General features: G+C 46.5%; 2 protein-coding genes and 1 long non-coding RNA gene across 10 annotated transcripts in view; 1 reads left to right on the top strand and 2 right to left on the bottom strand.

Annotated features, from left to right (window-relative positions):
- The window catches only part of MGA (MAX dimerization protein MGA), a 90,363-nt gene extending 89,059 nt beyond the window's left edge, over positions 1 to 1,304 (bottom strand). For 5 of the 7 annotated variants that reach the window (XM_039538135.1, XM_039538136.1, XM_039538138.1 and 2 more), the window contains exon 1: positions 1,157 to 1,303. The gene's annotated coding sequence lies outside the window, so the exon portion shown is untranslated. Of the gene's footprint in view, positions 1 to 1,156 lie in introns of all 7 variants that reach the window. The other 2 variants (XM_039538132.1, XM_039538134.1) reach the window with 1 other exon arrangement.
- Positions 1,305 to 1,471: 167 nt separating this feature from the next.
- Positions 1,472 to 23,531, top strand: LOC120404993. The gene is made up of 3 exons (XR_005598302.1): positions 1,472 to 2,421; positions 11,341 to 11,502; positions 23,399 to 23,531. It is a non-coding gene; the product is annotated as an uncharacterized LOC120404993 (long non-coding RNA).
- The window catches only part of TYRO3 (TYRO3 protein tyrosine kinase), a 54,725-nt gene continuing 47,996 nt past the window's right edge, over positions 18,684 to 25,412 (bottom strand). For both annotated transcript variants that reach the window (XM_039538141.1, XM_039538142.1), the window contains one exon: positions 18,684 to 23,744. In XM_039538141.1, the coding sequence (XP_039394075.1) occupies positions 23,369 to 23,744 (376 nt within the window). In that variant the 3' untranslated portion in view covers positions 18,684 to 23,368. The remainder of the gene's footprint in view (positions 23,745 to 25,412) is intronic.

The following is a 25,412-nucleotide window of genomic DNA, read 5'->3' as shown; positions in this document are numbered from 1 at the left end:
AGGATGGAAATAGTGGCTATAGCTCAACAATAAATGTCAGAAGAAAAGTGTTTCAGCAACACAGATGAAAAGAGCAAGAATCACCATCTTAATGAAGAGTCCAGTTACATACAGGATGCCACATACACATACAACGTACAAGAGGAGATGTGGCCCTGTTATGCCTGAAACTAGAGATGTCCTTGTTCCCTGCCATGTGTGTGTGGTTTCAGTTCGCAGCAGCATGCCAGCTCGGTGATCTTCAGGACAGATTTCTGAGGGGGGCGTTCGCTGTTGACCATGGAGGCTTTGCACACTGACACACTGCTGTGGTTTCACCTGTTAGGGCTCCAGCAGCACCGGAGGCCCAAGGAGATCTGTATAGCTCAGACTGTGACCGAGATAAGCCAAAGGGACTGGTTTAAGCCCGAAGCTCCCTAGATCCTCAACTCGCCCCTCTCATCCGCAGCCCCGAACCCCGTGGAGATGAAGCCTCAGCGCTTCGCGCTCCCGCAGCCACCCAGCCCGTGCGGAGCAGGGCGCCCTGCGCTTCTCGGGGAGGCTGTAAACTCGGGGTCCCATCTGCTCGACGGGGACATCGACAGCAGCAAGGCGGCTCCTGGCGAGGTACCGGCCTCGCCGCAGCACAAACCCTTCAGACTCCCGCGCGCGCTTAGGATCGCTCCTTGCGCAGCCAGCGGAGAATCGCAGCCGCCTCCCGGAGCGGGGCTAGGTCAGGCCGCGCTCCCCGCGCTGGTGCCCGGATGCAGCCGGCGGCGGTGCGGCTACGGTCTGTCTCTCGACTCTGCCCCGAACTCCCTTCCGCCCCCCAGCAGCGGGGCTCGGTCACGTGGTCGCTCTCACGCCCCGCCCTGCGCCTGCTGTTCGCGTGCTCGCGGTATCCGTTTCCCGGGGGCTGAGGAGGGGTCCAACCTGCGCGGGAATCGCCGCTCCCTCACCGCGCCCCCTACCACCGCCCGGGGAGTCGCCCACCTCGCTCTCGCCTCAAAAGCGCCCCCGAGAATGGGAGGCCGAGCCGCCGCCGGCAGGCGCAGGGGAGAGCGATCCCGTGTGATTGGGCCGCTCAGCTCACGTGACACTCCTACCTCCTCGAATAAAACTTCAAAATGGGGGCGAAAATGCCGGGCGGATCCCATCGCGCGCTCCGAGTTCCTACCTGCTTCCCGCCGCCAGTTCCACGCGGCGCAGGGCCACACCGCAACCCACGAGCTCAGCTCTCAGCTCCTGAGGCCTTCGCGTGCCACGCGCAGCCTCTTCTCTCATTGGCTGTCGGCCTTGTCACGTGCTCTCACCCCCCTCGCCTGGTGGGCCCGCCCCCACACCGTGGGAGCTGAGCCTTCCGGCGCGAGGCAGCAGCCTGGAAGCAGGCGATGTTTGGCGCGCGCACTGAGGTGAGACAGGCCCCAGCAGGCAGGCAAAGCAAGCGGGCCTCGCGACGGCCGCACAAGCGCCCTCCTGATTGGCTGTGTGACCAGTACACGTATTTTCCGTTCCTTCTCTTGACCACGCCCTTCCTGCCCCTCCCTTGCGCGAGGGAAACACGCTGTTCTCGCGTGGGCCAAACAGAACTCGTTCCTCATTGGTTCCCTGTAGGGCTCACGTGATTCTCTCCTTCACCGGCATGTCCTGCCCCCAAATAACGTCCTAGCCCTGTCACGTGGTCGCCTGCCGGGTAAGGAGGGGGAGGCGAGACCAGGCTCGGTGTGAGACGAGCTGGCGGGAGCTGCCGAAGCCGTGGGCCGAGCCGATGGACCGGGCGTGCTGAGCAGGTGCCTTCATGTTCCAGGTACCTGAAGGCCTCAAGTCATCCCCCTCTGAGCCTCTCACCGTGCCTGGCATAGTAACCCCCCACTCTGCCCTTCCCTGGAGCGCCAGCCCCCTGGATCTACCCGAGCGCCACTCCCCCCCGAAAGCCCAACCTCTGCACTGCACCCCAGGAACGGGCACGACACCCCTGCTAAAGCTGCAGATGACAGAGGAGTCTCCTGGTGTCTCATTCACGTCCCCTGGGCTGGCACTTCCATGTAGATTTGTGGCACCTGAATTCGAGATGCTGCTTTACAGAACAGAGGGATGAACATTCCAGAAGACCAGCAGCCTGATCCGGGACTCTATTATCAATTGCAGAAACCAGTTTAAGGGAGTAAGGAATCAGGATGCTGATGCTGAGCAGTGGATAGACTGCCACAAAGCAGACTAGCTGGGGCTTTGCAAGAGAACGACAGCTTTATGTTGTACCTCACGTACATTTATCAGATATGTGATATTTCTGAGGAATCTCTTAACTTTTTAAAACCAGCACCCCATGGACACCTCTGGATTCCTTGGAGGAGCCTGAGAAAGAGATCCCTGCCAAGAACTGTGAGGAGAAGGAGAGAGGGGGAAGACATGAGCAGGGACTCCAGCCATGCCATGAGCTAGGTAGGGTCTATTTGCAACTCCACCACAGTCTAGCCCAGGGATCAGCAACCTCTGGCATGTGGCTCACCAGGGGAAGCACCCTGGCAGTCCGGGCCAGTTTGTTTACCTGCCACGTCGGCAGGTTTGGCTGATCGTGGCTCCCACTGACCGCGGTTCACCATCCCAGGCCAATGGGGGTGGCAGAAAGCCAGGGCCAGCACATCCCTCACCCGCGCCGCTTCCCGCCACCCTCATTGGCCTGGGATGGCGAGCTGCGGTTGGCCGAACCTGCCGACACAGCAAGTAAACAGACTGGCTCTTGTAATGGTCCTTATGTCTGGTTGTTTAAAGTCAGTAGAGAACTGTTCCACCTCTGCCATCCACCTTTGTGGCAGCTTTTCCCACTTTGCCTCACAGATATTATGCAGGACACAAAATGTAGCTATAACTAGGGCCCTACCAAATTCATGGTCCATTTTGGTCAATTTCATGGTCAGAGGATTTTAAAAATCATAAATTTCATGATTTCAGCTATTTAAATCTGAAATTTCAAGGTGTTGTAATTGTAGGGATCCTGACCCAAAAAGGAGTTGTGGGGGGGAGTTGCAAAGTTATTGTAGGGGGGTTGCTGTACTGCTAGCCTTACTTCTGCACTGCTGCTGGCGGTGGCACTGCCTTCAGAGCTGGGCAGCTGGAGAGCGGTGGCTGCTGGCTGGGAGCCCAGCTCTAAAGGCAGAGCTGCCATCAGCAGCAGTGCAGAAGTAAGGATGGCATGGTATGGTGTTGCCACCCTTACTTCTGTGCTGTTGCCTGCAGAACTGGACCCTCAATCAGCAGCCACCACGCTCTGCCTGCCTAGCTCTGAAGGCAGCAGCGCAGAAGTAAGGATGGCATGGTATGGTATTGTCACGCTTCTGTGCTGCTGCTGGTGGGGCGCTGCCTTCACAGCTGGGCACTTGGCCAACAGCTGCCGCTCTCCAGCCGCCCAGCTCTGAAGGCAACACAGAAGTAAAGGGGGCAACACTGTGACCCCCCCTAAAATAACCTTGCGGCCCCCCCTGCAACTCCTTCTTGGGCCAGGACCCTCATTTGAGAAACGCTGGTCTCCCCCATGAAATCTGTATAGTATGGGTAAAAGCACACAAAAGACCAAATTTCACAGGGGGAGACCAGATTTCACAGTCAGTGACACGTTTTTCATGGCCATGAATTTGGTAGGGCCTTGATATTTTTCTCAATGAGATCTAATCTTGTGAGTAAATCCTGGCAGCATCCCTTCAGTCTACCAAAAGCACATTCAATTGTCATTCTGCACCAGTTGAGCCAGTAGTTGAATCTTTCCTTCATGCTGTCAAGGTGGCTATTGTATGGCTTCATGAGCCAAAGGAGCAAGGGGTGGGCTCTCCCATTTCAAGATCACCAATGGTAATCTGCCAGTCAGAAAAGAATATTCCAGTTTACAGCTTTCTGAACAAGCCTGTGCGCTTAAAGATGTAAACAGCATGCACCTTCCCTGACCAGCCCACACCGATATCGGTGAAGCATCTACAGTGATCCTCCAATGCTTGCATAACCGTAGAAAAGTAGCCCTCTCTGTTGATGTACGTGGTGGCAAGGTGGGCTGGTACCAGTAGGGATATGCGTGCTATTGCCCCTCCTTAGTTCAGAAATCCCATTGCTGCAGATCCATCCACTATATCCTGCACATAGCTGAGTCACAGTCCTGTGTAGCTGGAGACAATGGCCCTACACACTTGCATAATAACAGCCCCCACTGTGGATTTCCCACTGACTGGTAGCAAACCAGCATTGCAAGTTTCCACAGTGCGACCACCACTTGCTTCTCCACTGTCAGTGTAGCTCTCATTCTGGTGTCCCTGTGCTGGAGGGCTGAGGCAAGCACACAGATCCAGGCATGTGGCCTTTTGCATCCAAAAGTTCTGCAACCACTGCTTGTCATCCCAAACCTGCATTATGATGTGATCATGTGACAAGTCAGCTACTCATTTCTCGGGACCAGATGCGGCGCTTCACCATCTGCAGCTGGTCCAACACCACCAGCAACCTTGACATTTTTTTCTGCTATGTCCCTCAGTAAACTTTCTTTGAAGACATTCTCGTGTCCCTGGCTATTGTGGCACTTCCTGTGGGTCTGAAAATACAGGATATTCATGCATCCTGTATTTGCCATGTTCATGAGAATAACACAGAGCTTTTTGTGCTCCATGCTTCTGTCAGACACCAAAAAGTGCCACGCAAGTCTGTGAGATTTTTTTTTTAAAGTGCAAAAATTGTGGGATATGGTTGGCATTATGGGATGGAGAAAGTTCCATGCTGGGAACTTGACCCCTAGCTCCCAGAAATCTCTGGGCAAGTAATTTCTATTCCACAAACACATTGTAAAAATTTCCCAAAAGGTGTGCCAGATTGTGTGGCATGGCACACTGGCATACCTACCCATCCATGGTGCACTTTATATTGACATAAGCAGTCCTGATGTGTTAGCACAGTGTTGACACAAGCAGCCAAGTATGCATACGCCCAAGTGATATACAAACTTTAGCAGCTGTACACTGATGCAACAGCATCAACCACATTTTGTAGTGTAGATGTGGCCTTAGGTGCCTAAATCACATAGGCATTATAGAAAAAATGTCCGTAGGTCTACACCAGAAAAACAACTGTTTCAGGGAATGTGGCTACAACAGAGCTTTCACATAAACCATTTCTAAACATGGTTGAAAGTTATAGTGTAGATTGGACCTTCACTGGGTTTTGCAATCAGGCTGCCATCCTGGAGGCTTCTTGGTGGGCTTTAGCCTGGTTAGAAAGTTTTGAAGGCTAAATTTTTAGAGGGTTTAACTATATCTACACTGTAAATTGAAACCTTGTTTGTAACCAGGTTAAGGGCTAAGCATGTTTTAACCAGCTCCTTGACACAATTGCATCTTTAATGTAAATGAGGCCCAGTTCCACAAGAGATAGATGTTAGATCCAATTTTAATTAACAAATTCTTTGGTTATCAAGAAGAATGGAGGAAATAGCACATGTATTAAATTTGCAGATGATACTAAATTGGGAGGAACTGCAAACACGAGAAAGGAAAGAGAAGTAATACAAAGGGACCTAAAAAGGTTAGAATTATGGACAGAAATATTTCAATTGGACAAATGCAAGCTAAGACATACAGGGGGAATAAAATAAGTCACAAATATTTATTGAGAAGGAGACACTTGGAAAGCAGCAACGCTGAAAAAAATTAGGGTCAATCATAGACAACATATTAGAAATGAGCTTGCAATGCAATATGGCTGCAAAAGAAGGCAACATGGTTTTGGTTTGTAAAGGCAGAAGAATCCCATCTCAGAGAAGGGAAGGTCTTTATACTGCTCTGGTGAAAAGGTTCCTAGAAAACTGCATTCAGTCCTGGGAACCTCAATTCTAGAAATTCAGAGATAAATTGATGTTTGCAGTGTTGGAGCCATGTTGGTCCCAGGATATTGGCGAGACAAGGTGAGCGAGGTCATATCTTTTATTGGACCAATAAAAGATATTTCCGTTGGTGAGAGACAAGCTTTTGAGCTTCAGATAGATTGAAGCCAGGGTGATGCCCAAAATAAGCTTGTACCAAAGCCCACAGTCCTCACCAACCCCTTCACTGCCCATTCCCACCCTTGTCCCCCTTCCCTCTGTAGGCTGATCAGATTTTCAAAGCAAAGTGCTAGGAAACGAGTGGGGTTGTCATGGAAAGGGTTTTGGTGGGGGACCAGGAAGGTTGATAGGACAATGGGACAAAAAAGTAGACCTCTTGTCCCATTCTCTGCTTTTTTGAACAAAGAACTGTACACATGTGACAGTAAAGGGAAAAGTAGGACAAAACTACATTAGAAATTAATACATAATTAATCAAATGTGAGAACACTAACAACTATTTGGGTTTCCTACCTTACACACAAAAGGGTTTTGTTGTGTTGTTCATAGACTCAACAATCCATAGTTCCCCAGAGCATTCCCTGTGGGAGTCTGCAAGGCTGTCAACGCTCTTTTATCCTGTGGGTTTCCCTGACCAGCTAGTAGAGATGGTCCCAGGCACTAGTGATGTGTGAGAAAGACGTCTCTCATTGCTGTGACATCACAAATCCTCTTTTGCCCGACTTGAGGTTCCCAATATAAACTCCAGCTTTTTCTGTTTTTGTAGAAATTAACTCACGTGGCCTAGCATGGTTGCCCAAGGAGAAGAAAGGATGCAAGGAGCCTTCCCCTTTCACAAGTGACCCTCTCCCCCTACCCTAGCACAGAGGTCAGGGACAACAGCAGTTCCTGAACTCCTCTGAGCACAGGGATTGCCCCCAGCTAGTGTTCCCTGTGGTGCTAGCCACCCTATAGAAGGCAAAGGGGAGACAGAACTACTTGGCCCCTCATACACTGGTCAAAAGTGGAGCTGGCTGCCCACAGAGGGGACCACATGTAGCACTACCAAGAGGGAGGGGATTAGTGAGTTCACTTCCCCTTTGTACTGGCTTGTTCCTGGAGGGACTGTGCCTACCTGAAGCACAAATCCTCTGGAAACTCCCTCTGTGGTGGCATGACTCAACAGGGCTCCTGCCGTGGGAGTCCCTAACACAGGGGTGAGGAACATACAGCCCGTGGGCCAGATCCATGCCACTGAGTCATTTCATCCAGCAACCCTTCACGCCATAGGCTGGAAGCCCCAAGTGTCGGTGCCCCCAGGCAGGGCTGGAGCCATGAGCACAGGGTTGCCAGGCCATTAAAAGTTGGGTCAGCTCCCGGAAATGACTGGTATGTCCCTGCAGCCGCTAGGCATGGGAGCGATCAGGGAAGCTCTGCACTACCCCTGCTGCCAGCACTGGCTCCGCAGCTCCCATTAGCCGGGAACTGTAGCAAATGGGAGCTGTGGGGGCGATACCTGTGGGTGCAGGCAGCATACACCATGCAGAGCCCCCCGTCCCCCTCCACCTAGGGGCTGGACATGGCGGGACCTTCTGGGAGTAGCACGGAGCCCTGGCAGAGAGGGAGCCTGCCTTAGCACCACTGACTGGGAACTGTCTGAGATAAGTGCCGCCCGCACCCCAAACACCTGGCCCCAGGTCAGAACCCCCTCCCACATCCTAACTGCCTCCCAGACCCCACACTCCAACCCCCAGCCCAGAGCCCCCTCCTGCACCCCAAACCTTTCATCCCCAGCCTCACTCCAGAGCCTGCATCCCCAGCCAGAGCCCTCACCCCCTCCCACACTCCAATCCCCTGCTCCAATCCCAGAGCCTAGGGGAAGCCCCAACCCTCCATGCCCGCTCCCCTGCGGGGCTGTGTGTGGCCTGCAACTGATTTTTTCTGTGGGTCAGTGGCCCCTGATAGAAAAAAAAGTTCCCCACCCCTGCCCTAACAGGCACAATCGTCCCTTATTATTTGACTAAACCTGACTGTTCCCTGAGGCAACAATAAAACAAATCTCCAAGCAGTGCCCACTATTTTTTGCCAGTCACCCCATTCCCAAAGGGACGCTTTACATCTCCATTGGGTTTGTCTTTTCCCCTTTTTCAGTTGTATTTAGCACTTTCCCCCACAGATCAGTTTTCCCCTTGTTCTCCAACTGACTTTCCCCAACTGCCATAGGACCTTCCAATCCCAATCGCCTGTCCTTTTTCCAGTAGAAGGGGCATCAGCCAAATATTCTGTTGCTTTCTGAAAAGCAAGAGAGAGGGATAATATACCACAGATATCCCATCATACTACCCTTTAGTTAACATAAATGATGAATCTTACATTTGTGGGTGAAACATTCTTTCCTTATCAGAATAAATAATAACGCAACTCTATAAAAATTCATGTTTGCTTGCAGGCATGTTACCTGCAGGGAGATCATTATTCCATGGTGACATGGAGAGAACTGGCTAAGATTCTGAGATCAATGAAAAATTGCCTAACCAGTAAAGTATTGCAATGACTTTCAATGCCTCATAGTCTGGAGGAATTCCAAGCCAATCATTCCGCTTTCACACCAGATGCCCTTTAAATTAAATCTGCTTCACTGTTGCCGTTTTTTAAAAATTGCTTTACCATTATTTTCTATACATAGACCGACGCACTCCAAAAAGCAATACATAAGTTTTCCTCGGCTTCGCCGCACCACCACCAGCAGTTCCCTGACAAGCACTGTCCTAAGAGCTGTGCACATTCCTATTCACACTGTGCCGCACAAACAGATGGGCAAATATACCGCTTTGTCTATTGAAAAAAGAGAAACAGGGCAAAGTGAGCTCTCAGTTATATTAGTGCATCTCCAATGAAATGGGTAGAATTACATCGGTGTCGGTGAGAGATTTTGTCTGTGAAAATCTGGGCTACAGGCATCTTCTTTCTCAGCTGCCCTGGATTTTTTGATCTGTACCTCGTCCTCTCACCATTCAGGAACTCATGAAAAGCATCTGAATATTTGTTTAGGATTATATGTGGCGGTGTCTTGTAATGTGTGAAAGATGCTGACATAAAATGGCTGGCTCCAAATGTGCTTTTTTTTTTTTTTTTTTAAACACTGGCTCCTGAGTCCTAGATCGTAATTGCCTTGACTGATTGTGCAGGCTTCCAGCATGCAGCTCTTTGCTGTTGTAAATACCACATGCATGCCACTGGGGGCATTCCCAGTGCCTGGCTGGCAGCTTTTCTTCTTTACAGCTATGGCTGCTTCTGCCTCTGAGCACTCTCTTCGTTGGTGTAGATGTAATTTTTCAGAAAAACTTTTGCAGCCCATTTATAGAAGCTTGGAGGCAGTTAACTTACTTTACTGGCATTTTGGTAGTAACCCAAGAGAATGGCTCTTTGAATGTTCCTCTGGTGACACATGCTTCCTGTAGCATCTTATGCAGACTGGTACATTTGGATGAGCCAGTCTTTGTTTGCAGCCAGGATGTGTGTTGAACACAATTTCAGCAGAGCCTGAGATTTCTGATCCTCACAGTGAGCTCTTTCTTTGTCAAAGGCGCACAGAGACAGCATTTCATTGTTTAAGGGCAGCAAAACAGGCAAAAATGTAAACATTTCCCTCACACTTTGCTTTTCTTCCAAAGGCAATGAGCAGACACACTGGAGAGCTAGTTTGAAGGAGCTATCAGTAAAATAATGTAGAAGTATTTATATTTGCATCTGTTAGCTTCTTTTTGCACTAAAATTGCCTACATACATATCAGTGTATATTATTTTCATGCTCCTAGCTGACCTCTGCTTGCAGTCAAAAACTGCTGGCTTGTTGCTAGAAATAATTGCTGTAAATGCTTTTTTTTGTGTGTGCTGATTTCTCAGATTTGTGAAAAATTATTTTACAGAAAATATTTTTAATTCTATAATATTCATATTTTAAAATAATAAGAGGTCTGGAGCCCTGCATCATACACCCACAGGGGTGATGTGGAGATAAATTAACAATTGTGAGGGACTCAGATGTTGTTTGTAGTGTTGCTGTAGCCGTGTTGGTCCCAAGATAGGAGGGAGACAAGGTGGGTGAGGTAATATCTTTTATTTGGCCAATCTCTGTTGGGGTGAAAGAGAGACATTTTTGAGCACCACAAAGACCTGAAGAAGAGCTCTGTGGAGCTTGAATACTTGTCTCTTTCACCAGTAGAAGATGGTCCAATAAAAGATATTACCTCATCCACCTACAAACATCCTGAAAGACAAATAACCAGCAAAAGCTGCAAAGAATAAAAAGTGACAGTTGTAGAATGTGTTTGGTAATTACTGCTTTTCCTTCCCTATTTCGGTGGTGACCATATAAATGAGTTCTTTAATAGTTTATATATGGCTGTCTCTCTAGGCTTTGCATGCAAAAAGGTTAATGCAAAACAGAATGGCAAATTCTGCTCTCTGTTACACCCTGTAGCTCCATAGAAGGCAATAGAGTAACAGAGCAGAATTCAAATTAATGCCATTGGAAATCTCCTTGATTGAACATTCCATGAATACGGAGAACAGGGTTTTCTCTCTAACAACAGATTATTACATCTTCTTCACAATTAATCTTGATACTTAACTCTCTCTCTATATATGTTAACAGTGTTATTGTTATTACTACTAGTCTCAAACAAACTTATTATACAGATTAAAGCATTCAGATGGTAAAACTGGCTTGGACAGCATGCACTCTACTATGTTGAACCAAGAAGTGGGCGATCTGTATAGACAAAACAGTACAATTAGATTAGTATGGGAAAGTTATTTGATCAGTCACAATGATGAACACTCCATCTGGTCTTGAACAGCCTCCCATCAGAACAGCTTAAAGGCCCTGATTTGAAAGCCCACTGAAGTCAATGGGAATCTTTCCATTTACTTTAATAGGCATTGGATCAGGCCCAATGAAAGCCATTTTTCCCCTCACTTATACTGGTGCTTCCTCACTGAAGTAACAAGGTTGCAGTTTACGTAACAGAGGAGAGCATGGCCCAGAGGAAGGTGTTCAGATTACACAGAAATTGTTAAATGGGATTTTAGGGATAGAAAGATTGGAAGGACAAAAACAAGCCTGAAGGCAGGTTCAAAAGCAAAACAACCTGTGGCAAATGTTGCGAAGGATTTTGCTTCTATATCTATGGACCATTAAATTAACATCTATTTTTTTAAAAGGCCCAATTTTAAATTCTTTTACAGGCATATTTGTGAGGAATGTAAATAATGAAATGTGAAAGATTTGAAAACTGGAGGCCAAATTCTGTTCTCAGTGAAATCAGTGCCACCCCACTGACTTCTGGTATATGAGAGGTTGTTAAGGTCAGGCTTGACAAAGCCCTGACTGGGATTATTTAGTTGGGGATTGGTCCTGCTTTGAGCAGGGGGTTGGGCTAGATGACCTCCTGAGGTCCCTTCCAACCCTGATATTCTGTGATTCTATGATGGGATAAACATTTAAATAATTTTTTTTTCTTCAGGGCATAAACCAACCACTAACAGCCTGGGATCATATTATGCCATAATTGTCGATTACAAGGTTTCTTGCACCCTCCTCTGAAGTATCTGTTATGACAATTCCCATGTTCCTAACCAAAGACAGAATTTGGCCCAAAATGTTTTAAAATTGAATTTCAGCAACTGTAAGTATGTATTCTTTGTGGATAAATACTTTAAAGTTTTATGCCAGAGTTTATGGCAGAGCAGGTTTAAGTCTCAGTTTTGAACCCCCTATGATCTCTGAAACCATGGGTTCAAAATCCCAGCAGGATTGACTGTGCCCGTAACCATCTCAGGAAGAAAGTTGGCATCATGCTGTTTACTCTTTGGGTGCATCTTCACTATAAAAAATGATGTGTTTTACCTCACGTTAGCTCACCAGACATAAACTAGTGAAGACAAGGCAGTTTGTAGCTTTCATACATTAGCAGGTTAAGGTAAAGACTCTGGGGGGAGTGAAGGATTTACCTTTACCTGTTAACTCATGTGAAAGTCATAAACTGCATTGTCTTCATCAAGATTATGTCTCATGTTAGTTACCACATATTAGTTACCACAAGGTAAGAACACACCTTTTTTTTCATAGTAAAGTCACATATTTGGTGATGCTTTGTTGCTGTGATCATTGACAAGAGGTTTACTGAGTAAAAACCATCATTGTATTTTTTAAATGAAAGCTCAGAGTCAGTGGGGACACTTGAATGTGCAGATTTTCTAATGCTAATAAAAATGAATCTAGCAACAGGCTAGACATAAGGGGTGGGTTCCATGAAGGGATTTAGGCTTCTAAGTCCCATTTTTTAGGCACCACTGTGATCCACAAAATTCCTGCTCGATTGTTGCCAAATTCTGTAGACATCTAAAGGTATGTCTACACCACAGCGGCACAGCTATGGTGCTTCAGCTGTGCTGCTGTAGTGTAGATGCCTCCTAAATCGATGGATGGGATATTTCCATTGCTGCAGGTAATCCACCTCACTGAGAGATGGTAGCTAGGTTGATGGGCAAATTCTTCCATTGACCTAGCTGTGTCCACAATGGGGGTTAGGTCAATCTAACTACATTTCACAGGGTTTGAAATTTTTCATAGCCCTGAGCAATGTACTAGGTAGACTTAAGTTTTAGGTGTAGACCAGGGATGTAGTTAGGTTGACAAACTCACACTGTAGATGCAGTGTAGACCCAACTAGTTCAACAGAAGAATTCTTCCATCAACCTAGCTTCTCTCAGAGAATTGAATTATCTACATCAACAGAAAAAAACTTTCCATCAATGTAGGAAGTATCTACACTACAGTGGAACAGCTGCAGTGCTGCAGCTGTGTCACTGTAGCATAGACATACCCTTAGTGTTTTCCTCTGTGCATGCACACTGCAACGTTGCTCTAGGCTCCTGGACACCTCTCTTGCCTAAGCAAGTCACAAACAGGGAAAGATAGGTGTTTGGCTGCCCAACCCAGTAGGCAGTCTCTGAGTATACCTACCAAATTGGGCCCCTCAGGCAAGTTCACACAAAACAGCTGTGGGAGGGAAGAGCACCCTTAGAACCTTTAGTCAAGTGGATAATGTACTCATCGAGGATGTGCTTCAAGTCTCCCCTCCTTCTGAGGAGGAGAAGGGATTTGAACAAGGCCCTACCACCTCTAAGGTGAGTGTCCTCATCACTAGGCTATGGAATAGTCTGATGTGAGAGCCCCCTCAATCTCTCCTATTGATGTTGTTCTACTTTAATTAAACAATGGAAAACTTAAATATTACCTGAGCCAGAAAAAAGAGTTAGAATGACTCTATAGCCTAGTTAGCCACTAAGCTAAAAAATATAAAGGAGTGCCGCTGCTGCCTCTTTTGTTTCAGGTCCTGCATGCAGCTTAGGTGGTCAAGCGCCCATCCTTCCACAGTTCATGGATCACCAGCAGAGGTGCCTCTGTGCAGCCCAGGCTTAGACTACCTTTAAGAGAAGGGTGGGGCTTAGCACACAGACCTCTGGTCGGTATCTCTTCGCCTAATGTGCTGGCTTTGTGAATCACATTCTTAGGTGCCTACTTCTCCCTACTCATTGTATAAGGAGCCTAGGTGCCTAACTCAGACTCTGTGGATCACAGTGTTGCTCCTGTGGTTTCTTAGGTGCATGAAAGCTAGGCGCTGTGGTGCTCAGCCTTGCAGCCCTAAGTTCCTTCGTGGATCCCATTCAAGGTCTGATTTTGAACTCACACCAGTTTTACAGTGATGTAATTCCGTTTACTTCACTGGAATTAAACCACTTTCATCCGTCAGCAGCTTACAACACAGTCTGCATGGATGGATTGCTACTAAAACTGGCCAAAGTGATCCCCTGCCTGTGCATTCTCTGGCTGCTGAGCATCATGCTTAGCAGCAGAGCAATGCGTACATACCTCAGAGGTCAAACCAGCAAGCCACACTCTTTGAATAATGGGTTACCACAAGGCTCTGTAGTCACTTGGACATTCTGCAGTGTTTACATGAGTGATATACCTGATAGTGCAGAAGTTTGCATATGCTGATGATTTGGCACTTGCAATTCAGACCCATAACTTTAAAGAACTTGACATGACCCTGACATCTGACCTTAAGATCATAGAGGAGTATTTTTAAACGTGGCAGCTGAGATCAAATCCAAGAAAATCAGAGCAAATTGACAACAGAATCACATAAAACACTTTAACTATTGAAACTGTGCATTATGACCCAAAGCCAACATATCTTGGTGCCATTCTTGACCACACACTCACCTTTCACGATCACCTCAAGAAAGGAGCCTCCAAAGCGAAGACTCGCATCAGTAGGATCCAAAAATTATCGAGAACAAGCTGGGGATCAATTGCCCTGGTGCTACAAACATCGGCCGTGGGGCTGGTGTTCTCAGTTGCAGAGTACAGTGCACCAATGTGGACGAGAAGCTGCAATACAGCTGAATCAGACCATGCGAATCATCATGGGAACTTTAAGATCAACATCTCTACTGTCTCCAGCTATCCATCAAGCTATAGCCACAGCACAAGATCTTAAACGCACTGAAGACTGTTGGGATGGTGCCAAATTGGTGTGGCCGTGCTGAATGAATGGTGTGAGCATAACTTGACATGACTTAAACATGGCTGAAGAACTGCAGAGGACCCTAGGAGCAGGGCCCCTTTAAGCAGAAGCAGATTTGACAAAAGACTGGCAAAGCCTGCATGTGCAATCGATATTGAACCTATCAATACATTTATAACACATGTATAAAGTTCCGGCATGGAGCACAGGCTGACCTGGTTATAGTGACCCTACAGCAAGGACACCACACAGAGAGCCAGAGTGAATGATTGATGAGTGAGGAAACGTGTTATGGTCTTTGTTCGATACCACCCCATACCCCGCAGCCCCTTCCAAAATATGAATCAGCTAAAATTAATAACTACATGCCCACTGGGCATGTTTTTGAGACATGTGACTCCTTTAAGGAAAAAGAGTATAAAATCAAGCAAAGTAAATTACTGGCAGAGAGAGAAAAGGGAGAGGAGATTCCTTAATTGACACTTGAAGAAGCTGCTAGACAGAGTAACCAAAATGCTGCTCTGTGGGCTTGAGTAGGACTGTGAGCCAGAGGGGTTTCCAGGCAGCCAAGGCCTTGCCTCAAGGGAATCCGAGACAGATCAGAGGGCTGAGAAGACCAGACCCGGAGGGAAGAAGTCATCCATAGACTTGGTAACCACCTTCTCTGTTTGCCAAGCAGGAACTGTGTGAGGCTAGGACAGGACCTGTTTTTGTATGTTTGTGAAAGAGACTCACTAAGAGGAATGTATAGCTCTTAATGTATAGTTCTTTAATGTCTAACATAGGAGTTATGTGCTTAATGTAATCCTTTACTGCTTGTGTAATTCCTTCTCAGTGTTAAGTTAATTACTCAATGCAAGTTAATTACTGTGGACCTTTTTCAGTAATCTGCTCCTTAGGGAGCCATTAAAGATCCATTCAGGGGTAGTAGCCCCTGGGGCCAACAAAGACTATCTGGAACTTCCCATCGGCAGGTTATGGACAACATTCCCCAACAACACCTGAAATCACGAAAACCACTATGGACTCCATGCGACCACCTCATGTCTTTGGATCTGGCCAGGGCATGGCAAAGTATCAGAACCTCATCCACCATTTCAAGCAAGCACATTATCACAGGCCCAACAAGCCACTCTCCCAGTTTCAACCTGCCACGTAGACTTTGGACCACACTGAACCTCATCCAAACAAACCATGGAATGTGTGGCTACTTTGTGCACAAGTGGAAAATCAAAGACTCTCCTTCGTGCGACTGCGGTGAGAACTTCCAAACCATCAAACACATCGTAATGCAGTGCCCCAAATAAGGATTCAGAGGTGATAGGGAGGATATCATCAGTGTCACAGAGGCAGCCTTGAAATGGCTTATGGACCTGCAACTGCATCTATAGAATGTTGCTTTGCTGATGCTATATGCGCACGTGAAACAGAATGGAATTACTACTGATTGACACTGATGTGATATCAAAATCAGGCCTCAGTGATACTAAATGAAGTTTGATTAGGTGAAAAAGCAAGAGGCTGATTCGATCCTTACAGGTCTCTTCATACAAGAGAAGTCAGAATGTGATTTCAGGGAAGACTATTTGAATGGTAGATTATGGGCTTGATTTCCTCTCTCACATATGTTGGTTTTACACCATTGTATCACTTCTGACGTCAGTGGAGCTACTCCTTATTTACAGCAGTGTGACAGGAGAATCAGCCGGCTGTAAAAGATCCTATTATATAAGTCACGCTTCAGTAACATAATGATTCTCTAGTGCAAGTACTATACACCCTGAGAAGAAGTCTCTATGGGCCAGATTATTTTCCTCAATTACGGTAGTGCAGCCTCACTGACTTCAAAATTGCAGAATTCAGCATACTAGGAATGTTTGCCTACGTATATTTAGTTAGAAAAAAAGAGAAAACTTTGAGCCAAATTCTCTGCTTGTGGAAATGGAGTTTTGCCCATTTGTGCCAACAGAAAACGTGGCTCACTGGCAGTGCAACAGTCCCAGGAAACTTTAGTGATGTCCCACATAGACTTCATCAATAGATGAATTTGATTCATTACCTGAAATATTTTCCAGCGTCAAATATTTCAGGTAACGAATTAAATTCTTCTCTCAGGTACACATGTGCAACCCAATGTATTAACTTCAATGGAGCTGCATTGGCATAACTGAGATCAGAATTTGGCATAATACCTTTAAAACCACACAGTGGCCTTCTGAGCACAGCTGAAGCCAGCATCTGACCCATTATATTTGAAGATGTTTAAATGACTCAGAGGCAAATATGTTTTTCTGGGAATTCACTTCAGATCCTTCATATATTTATTGTGTCCCCCTTATTCAAATTTGCACTTTTTATCTCAGTAACATATTACACCTTAGGCATACGCTCCATGATCACTGAAGAGCTATTACAGCACCTTCAGAGCTCAAATTGGTAAGTAAGCAGAGCATTAATGGTGGATTTAAACTCCGAATTAATGCTTTTTATTGTTCTGGGCATATTGCACATAGCTAGCCAAATTCTGCTTTCATTTGCACTGCTGTAGAGCCAGAGTAACTCGGATGAAATTGGTGAATTTCACTGTTGCTTTACTCTAGATTTACACCAGTATAACTGAGTAGAATTGGATCCCGTTGTGAAATGTGCTCCTCATTGTCACTTTATTGTACTAGAATGTGAAGAAAAATAAAGAACGTATCCACAGTGAAGGACTATATTTGGAAAGGTATATTGCACCCTGTATTTTTATCTCAATACTCTAAAATTAGAGGTTCTCAAACTTTTCCACAGGGTAGGCTAGATCTTAGTAAAGCAATTCTCCCATGTACATCTCCCTCCCATACACAAATGTGCAAACTACCTCCCCACCCTTTCATGTTTATGGAATATCCTTGTGGAAACTACAGCAGTTGCTTACATGGAGAAATAGTATTAGGAAAATACTTATTTAATAGGCCAGCTCCTTAGCTGATGTCAATGGAGCTCTGTCTATTTACACCAGCCCAGAATTTAGCCCAAACTATTTTGAGCTTCTTTTAACAATTAGAGACAAGGAGAGCCACCCTCATGTGACCAACCAGCTCTCTGCAAACCACCAGCAAGTGCTCCGTGAACCATCAATGCTCCACTAGGCAAAACCAGTTATAAATGTAATAATAGTCTGAACACAAGAGAAACACCACAGCAGTCTACTGTCCAGTTAATAACAAGGTAGCAATCAGAAACCATGTCTTATATGTCAGCTAAGTGTGCAGTGACATGCTGAATCCAGTGTATTAGTTATGTTAAAGTTACAGAATGTTTTCTTAAGAGCTCTCCGAGTTGTCTCAAGGCTTTCATAGCTGTCAGTTTTGTTTCTTTGGGGAAATGCTCTGAGCATTATTTAGCATCATGTGTATTTCCAGCAGGATTTTCCACATACAGACCAATCCCCTTCCTGCTCCTAATTCCCATTCATTCATATAGCAGATTGGCAACAGTCCCTAAAAAGGTTTAAAAAAAACTAGGCCAACCCCTTTAAATCCCTATCCTATTTCTGAGCACTTCAATTAGCAGGTGCAACACATTTCCTAAGATCAAATATTTCTTGTAGTAACTTCTCAGTTAGAAAACAGAAGCTTGCAAAAACAAACCCCCAAACATTTTCATCATTTTCATGTTACAGTTGGAAACATGCTAGTTGTAGCCATGTTTGGAAAGCTCTCAGAATAGTAGTCAGAGAAGCTCTGCTAGACACAGGAGAGCGGCAATGGTGTTTAAATACACAGCCCCTCTGCAATTTCAATGGTACTGTGGGCAGAGCAGAGAATATCCTATTTCCCCAGCCCATACAGATTTAGGAATGGAACATCTTATAGTCTCTCAAGATTGAGGCTATATGGAATAGGAGACTGTGCCAAAGCAGAATCACAGCCATTTTTCACATTTTACCACTGTCAGGCTCAAAGCCTACAGTCATTAAAGTCTTAATGCTCATTGACACTAAGGTCCTTTTACACTGAGAGAACAAGTAAATGAGAAGCAGGGCCATTTGTCTTTTCTGTTCTTTGATTGGATAACCGATTATTTTTTTTAAACGGGAGCATAATGAATGTTGACTAACGAATTATGATCAGTCCGTGAATGTGGGTCTCAGATAACGATGAGGAGCGTCATAGAAAAGCTTATAAACAAACTTCAGCAATGGACTCTTGAAACGCTGGCGATTGGCAAATGCTGGCAGTTGGCTGAAAACTGACACAAAATGAATAGTGTGAATAACAGCCAAATGGAGTTCAAATCATTTATTCAGGAATATATTTGCAAACATGCTTTTTCAATTATTTGACCAGCTCAAGATTTTAGCCAGGCAAAACAGTGGTTGATTTCAGTAGGAGCTTTTACCGAGTAAGGCCTGCAAGACTTGGCTAAGTGCATGCCAAAAAAAAAAAAAAAAGAGGGGGGGGGTGGCGATGGTGGGGAGAATGGTTCATTTGCATAGGTTAGTGGTTTATTCTCATATTGCAGACGTGACCGGCCACATCAATAAACATCTATTCTATCCCATCAAACTTGTGGCCCAAATTCTGACTTTAGTTACACTCATGCAGTTCTATCCAAGTCAATAGGACTGACGTCAGAGAGGTTGCAATGAGTGCAGGATCAGTCCCTATGTATAAACAAGCTGCACAAGAGATCATGGATGTGCTACAAGGCTCCATAGGCGCCTTTACTAGACACAATAGCACAATGTTTCAAAAAGGGGGCCTATTCTGGCCCAAGTGTTACAAGAAGGTACTGTAGGAAGAAGGTGAAAGAATCATCCCAGCTTGCCCAAAACTGTAGCTGCTAACATAAAATAAATGATCATGCATGGTGACAGGTTGAGGTTATTCCCCTTTGGTGAGATGACCCAGGGCTAAGAAATTCTGTTGAGATTTAGAAATAAATCAACATTTTAAATAACTGGGTTTTAATTATTTCCCAAAGGGGAAAGTGTCTAGGTAAACAGGCCCCAAATCTGGCCACCACCATAGTACATTTTCTCTTTCCTCCTTAAAGGGGCATATGCTTCCCCCTGTGCCGCATACAGGGACCTTCAGTAAGGGATGGGGGCATGCATACACAGAGGAGAAAGCAATTTATGCAGCAGCAGCATCCTCACCACATAGCTGCCTCTCTCCTCTTCATAGCCAGTATGCTATAGCTCCACAGACGGGAGAACCATGCAGCAGGGTATGGTCCCTGCTCCCAGGCAGAATTTACTTTGCAAAAAGCATTGTAAGTGCCACAGCCACTGAGTGGCCTGAGCAGACCTTATAAGGGGAGAGAAGAGTCATGGTCCCATTGCTGAGGCAGGTTTAGGGGTAGGAGGGAGTGCGATCAGGTTTAAATCTGCAGGCTGGATTCCTGTGGAGCTCCCATTTCTGTAAGAACAGGCAGTCCAACCTTCTGACTGCTCTGCTCTGCCACCAGAGGGAATGCTATGGTGAAGCTGCAGCCCAAGCAAAACTACCATTATAGAGGAGTCTGCGCTATTCTACTGGCTCCATGCAAGGAGGGGGAACAGTTGGTTCAGTTTTGAAGACAGTCAGCCTTCCAAAATGATGGCAGAAATGGCAAAATCAGAAGTACTCAGAGTCTTGCTGGGCGTGGTCCGGATCTCTCTGCCACGGAATTCAATGGCAAAGCTCCCAATGGCTTTAATGGGAGCAAGAACAAGCCAAGTATATGAAGCCCCTAACAATCTAACACCAAAATATTTGAGCAACCCGCAAGGCAATTGAGATTGGCTGGGATATCTCTGCTGTCCGTCCCAAAGATCCCCTGGACCCATTTGGGGCACAATCTTCTCTGATCAGGTACTCTCTGTATGGAAGGTCCTCCCTGAGTCTGTCCTTCTGAATCACTCAGCTGCTACTTTCAGAGCATGGGGCAAGGCCTGTCTTAAGGTATCAGTGCACCCGTGACTGTTTTTAGCCTCCTTCCTCTTTTGGCACCAGCTCTTCTTTGTCAGGAATCGTCCTGCAGCAGAGCCACAGCCAGAGCTAGAGCCAGTCTCCACAGCGGGCCTGCAGTAGGCTGCCTAACTGGCAGATTGGTTGGAAGAGTCCACAGGGGGGCTCCTAGCCCAGCAGCAGCAGGTCAGTGGCTGCTCAAAGCATTTTCCAATGGCTCCTGCACCTGCTTGTTCCTAGCCCTGCTCCTGCCTTGCCTCACTCTAGGTAACCCAGTTCTGCCCCTTGGCTCTGACTTCTGACCTCTGACCCTTGGCTCTGATTCCTGAACCGTAAAGCCTGACTCCTGCTCTGACCATTAGGAACAACTGCCAACATCCCAGTCACGGACATTCTTTATAGACCATCCCCCAGTGGGGCTCCCTCTGAGCTCCTTCCCAGTGGAGTTGGAAGGCTCAGGCGGCTGGGCTAGAACATCCGTTACTCCACCAGCTCTTGCCATCACAGACTGGGGCACCACAGCAGGGATGGTGGCAGTCTCAAGCCTGCAGTAGTGACACAGAGAGGTTCTGGAGTCTAAGAAGGCTGGAAGTTTCCTTCATCCCCATCCCACTCCCAGGAATCCCCCTGCCCTGAGCTCAGCTCCTCAGGCTTGGTGAGGAGAAAGATTTGGCTCATTGTGTTTTTATGTGAAGGGGAGGGGGGAAATCACATATGAGGCCAACCAATTTTATCAGTGCCTCATTTGAATGAGAAAGCCCTTAAAGAAAAACATCACCAGTTGTGAGATGGAGTGGACACAAGGCTGGGGCTCGGACACAGTACACGTTTTATTATTAAAAAAAGAATAAAAACGAATGAGATGCTTCCAGAAGTTAGATTCTATAGGTACATCTCCATTTCCCAAATGGCTGCAGGGAACGTGGCCTTCAGCTCTCACAATAAACATGTACATATCTGCACAGGTACTGTGGTAAAACAATACCCTTTGTTATGTGTTATTTGCTCACTTATAACCAGAGTTTTCTGTATACCAGTTAAACAGAGAAGAAAAATCCTACATTTCCTGGTCTATAAGATGGTGCAGTCTATTGTGTGGGACTTCTGGGAGGTAGCTTTAGGACATTGTTGTTTTGAGTTTCAAAACCCCAGCGCCAACTACACCAGACTTTGTTCTAAATTAGGACTTGAATGTGGCTCTGAATTTTGCTATCAGCACCTCTCCTACAACGGGTAAAATGGAAATCATAGTCGGCAAAGTTTGGGTATTCGTATTCCAGATCTGGATTTGAATTTTGCAGCTTGGTCCCATCTTTAGCACTTCATTTCAAAGTATAAACATTGAATTTTACAGCATTCGCTGTGAGGGGAGTGCAATGTGGAAGCTCAAGTTGCACGATACTGCAAAGTTCTTCAGGGCACAGGAAGTCAAATGAGCTAGATCCTGGTCTTGTAAACATTCAGACAACCGGGGTAAGGTGTACTGCATGCCTCTGGCAGTGCTGGGGACCACTATACAAAACACTTGCTCATTTACATTAAAATATTACATTATTTAAAAAAACAAGACACATGACTGTTTGCAGTTATAACGTATCTGACATGCTGATTTCGGGGGGGAGGAGAGAGCTGTAATATGTATCTCTCCCGCACTGGAAGGCTGCAGTGATAAACGGAATATGTTCCAATGTGGTTGATCTTTTGCAGATGCCTGAAGACCTCCTAAACAGCAAGGCCCCTGGTTCTCAAATTTTTTCATAGTGAGGACTGCTTTTTTTAGACAGATATCCCCTTATTGACATAGGTGCTAGAACTAGGGGTGCTGGGGGTGCAGCAGCACCGCCTGGCTTGAAGTGGTTTCCATCATATCCAGGGTTTACAGTTTGGTTCAATTGCTCTCAAGACCCCAACTATACAAATTGTCCCAGCACCCCTGCTTGTTGATCCCTTTGCCCCCAACAATTCCACACCTTTTCAGTGGCACCTACAGTGCTTGGTTACATGAAAAAGATCAGAAAGGGACAGTTAAGGGGGAAGATTAAAATAAAGCAATAAAGCAAATGCTGGATCCTGCTTCTGCTGAAGTCAATGCATGGTTACCGGCCTTCATTTTGTATCTGTGCTGTTTCTTTCCTCTCCACTTTATGTTGTTGAGGAGGGATTCTCCGCACTGCTGCCAGCCCGCACAAGGGCTCGATTTACTTCCCTGTGAAGTATGGTTCTATCCTCTTGCATGGTTGCCCCAACCAACTCATTTTACAACAGCTGCACATTTGATCAGGGCTGCGTTAATACCAAACAGAAGACAACTAAAGATACAAGGTGCACAGGGTGGAGAAAGGTGTTGGATTTTCGTTGGTTTCAGTTTAGTTGTTCAACAAAAGCATCTGGAAATTCTAAGAGAGCCTTGGGCGGGGCTACTTCTAGCAACAAGTGTCATTGCTTGAAAAACACTGGCTGTTTTATCACCGTATGTAAGCAGCTCCGTAGATCACAGATTGAGAACCACTGAGGTAGGCAACAGGTCTAGGCAGTACTGCTGAGTGAACACAAGGGGGCTTTTCTTCCCCTATGTCCTGAACCACAGCGTAAATATTCGCCAGTGTTTCCAGATCTACTGGTCCAAAGCTCACACAGCCAGAATTGAAAAAGCATCCAAAAAATAGCGAGCACTGATGGACTAGTATGTGCATTCAACTCTGTGGTGGCAGCCAATGAGAATTAGCCGAGCAAACAAACACTCATTGGTTGCTGTAACTTTGAACCCACTCCCATTGGATGCGATTGACCTTTAATCCTACCCCCCAAAAGTCAAAGGGGTTATTATGATTTGTGATCTTTCTGAGCTGTCCGCAACAGCAGCCCACACAGATGGTGCTAGCTACAGAAGTAGCCCTAATTATAGCTACCCATGCGGTTTAAAAACATCCTCCAACTGGCTTTAGAAAGCAGTGTGACATGGCAATCCAGCTGCACACACCCCATTGTAGAGAACTGGAGCGTCTTTTTCTTACAGGCTAACAACTTCTCTCTCCTTCTGACTCCAGCTCCTGCAGAAGGCTCCTGGCCTCCCCTTCAGCTGCATTGGGACGCCTTTCACTTCCAACGTCATTTCCAAGGCACAAGGGGCTCATGATGTAGCGATAGTCACTAGTGACAGCAGCAGCTGCTCCAGCAATGTTCTCTCCGCTATCCAAATTTCTAAATGAAGTGTACAGGGCAGGGTCGCTCCCAGAAGTCTCTTTGGCCTCCTCAATGTTGACATATAAAGGATCCTGACTGGACGAGAGCATGGACATTCTCCCCTGAATCATTTTCAGCTGTAATTTCAGCATTCCAAAGCTAGGGCGTAGCTTGGGCTCAGAATGCCAGCATCTGCACATGAGATCATAGCTGCAATGCAAACAGAGTAAAGAGAGCTGAAAAATATAGAGAGTCTGTGTGCGAAGTAACCCTGCCCATTAACCATGTGGCAATGCCACTAACAACAAAACAGGACCCAATTCTTCACTCAGTGACATGGTACAACCACCACTTTAGGGGTCAGTTGTGCCAACAAGCCATAATGGGGGTGGGGGCATGCAATTACACCCTATCCCAGTGGAAGTTCTGGGAATAATTCTGTTATACCACCCCAAAATCTCTGTGTATAGAGGCAATTCAAGCAGCCAGATCTGCAGAGGAGTCACCCACAGCCCTCAGTGAATATTCCTAGGATTTCTCTGGGGTGGGTTGAGTGGGAAAAAACAGGGTGATGGGGAGGGGAGAGTTCTAGTTTTGGTGTATTGGAGAGTTAACAAGGGCATTTGTCAAATCTGACTTCTGGATGCTTATTTTTTGGTTGAGCTAGATGTGTCACTAGAATGTTTTAGAAGCAGTTAGATGCTTTTTTGGGTAGTAAATTGACATAGCTACAATACCAACAAATAAAAAGCTCACATCCCTCTCCAGAACTCACTGACACAAAGGCCATTTGCTCAGGCTTGGCACAGGGTGAGAGGATTTGCCTTCAGTATGTTCAATAGTATCAAATTCCTAGTCTCCTCACATTTTCCAGAGTATTTTCACTTTGGTCAGAATGATTGTTGCCAAGAAGCAGGGTTTTCAGGAGTCGCACACACAAAAAAATCAAAATCAAAAGGCCAGTCCAACAAAGCTGATTTGGTAGAGCATCAGTCCGGCCATGCTGCTTGGCATGAATAGAACCCCGAATAAATGCAATGGTTAGTAATAGATTTTTATTCTCAGCAAGAGTTCTCAACCTTTTTCTTCCTGAGGCCCCCCTCAACATGCTATAAAAACTCCACGGCCCAGTGGGGGTGGAGAGGGGGAACTCAGGGCTCCAAGCCAGGGGACCCTTGGGCATAGGCATAGTTTAACTTCTATTTTGGGGGACAAGGGCTGGCAGCTGGCAGGGCTTGAGCTAGCTCCACACAGCGGGGTCCATGGAGGGAGCACCACCTCCAGCCCCTGACTCGCTCAGGAGCTGCTCCTAGCTTGGGCGGGCGGGCGGGGGGGGGGAGGGGCAGCTTCAGCCCCGCACCGCTCCTGGCTTCAGCGCTGGGGCCCAGGGCACCAGATTTCAGCCATAGGGCCCTGCAGGCCCCCTGAAAGGGCTCACTGACCCCCAGGGGGCCGCAGACCGCCGATTGAGAACTGCTGCTCTTTGTTCAATAGTGTGTGTATTATACTCTCAACAGTGGATCAGAGATTTTATTGTTCCAGATTCTAATCAAATGATAGATAAAACCGTGAGGAGGAAAAATAAAAAACCAAAACCAAAATAGAAGCCAGATTTTTAGGAGCGACAATTTCTGGTCAGAGTTCTAAAAGGTTCTATCTAAACTTTGTTATCTCAGCTCCTCGGGCATAATGGAACCAATCCACTATTCATGGGCTGCGGGTATGGAAGGCAGGGGGAGGCTGTGCCTCCCCAACAAGCCTTGCGTGGTCCTGCCCACGCTTCACCCCCAGGCCCCTTCCTGCTTCCTGGGCTGTGCCGCAGGGAGCTCTTCTCCCCCATGGACGGATCCCCAGGCGGGGGGGCTAATCGGGGCCGGC

Source organism: Mauremys reevesii, linkage group 4 (assembly GCF_016161935.1).
Source record: "Mauremys reevesii isolate NIE-2019 linkage group 4, ASM1616193v1, whole genome shotgun sequence".
NCBI lineage: Eukaryota > Metazoa > Chordata > Testudines > Geoemydidae > Mauremys > Mauremys reevesii.
The sequence above is the reverse complement of the archived record's forward strand: the minus strand, read 5'-3'. Positions and strand labels throughout refer to the sequence as shown.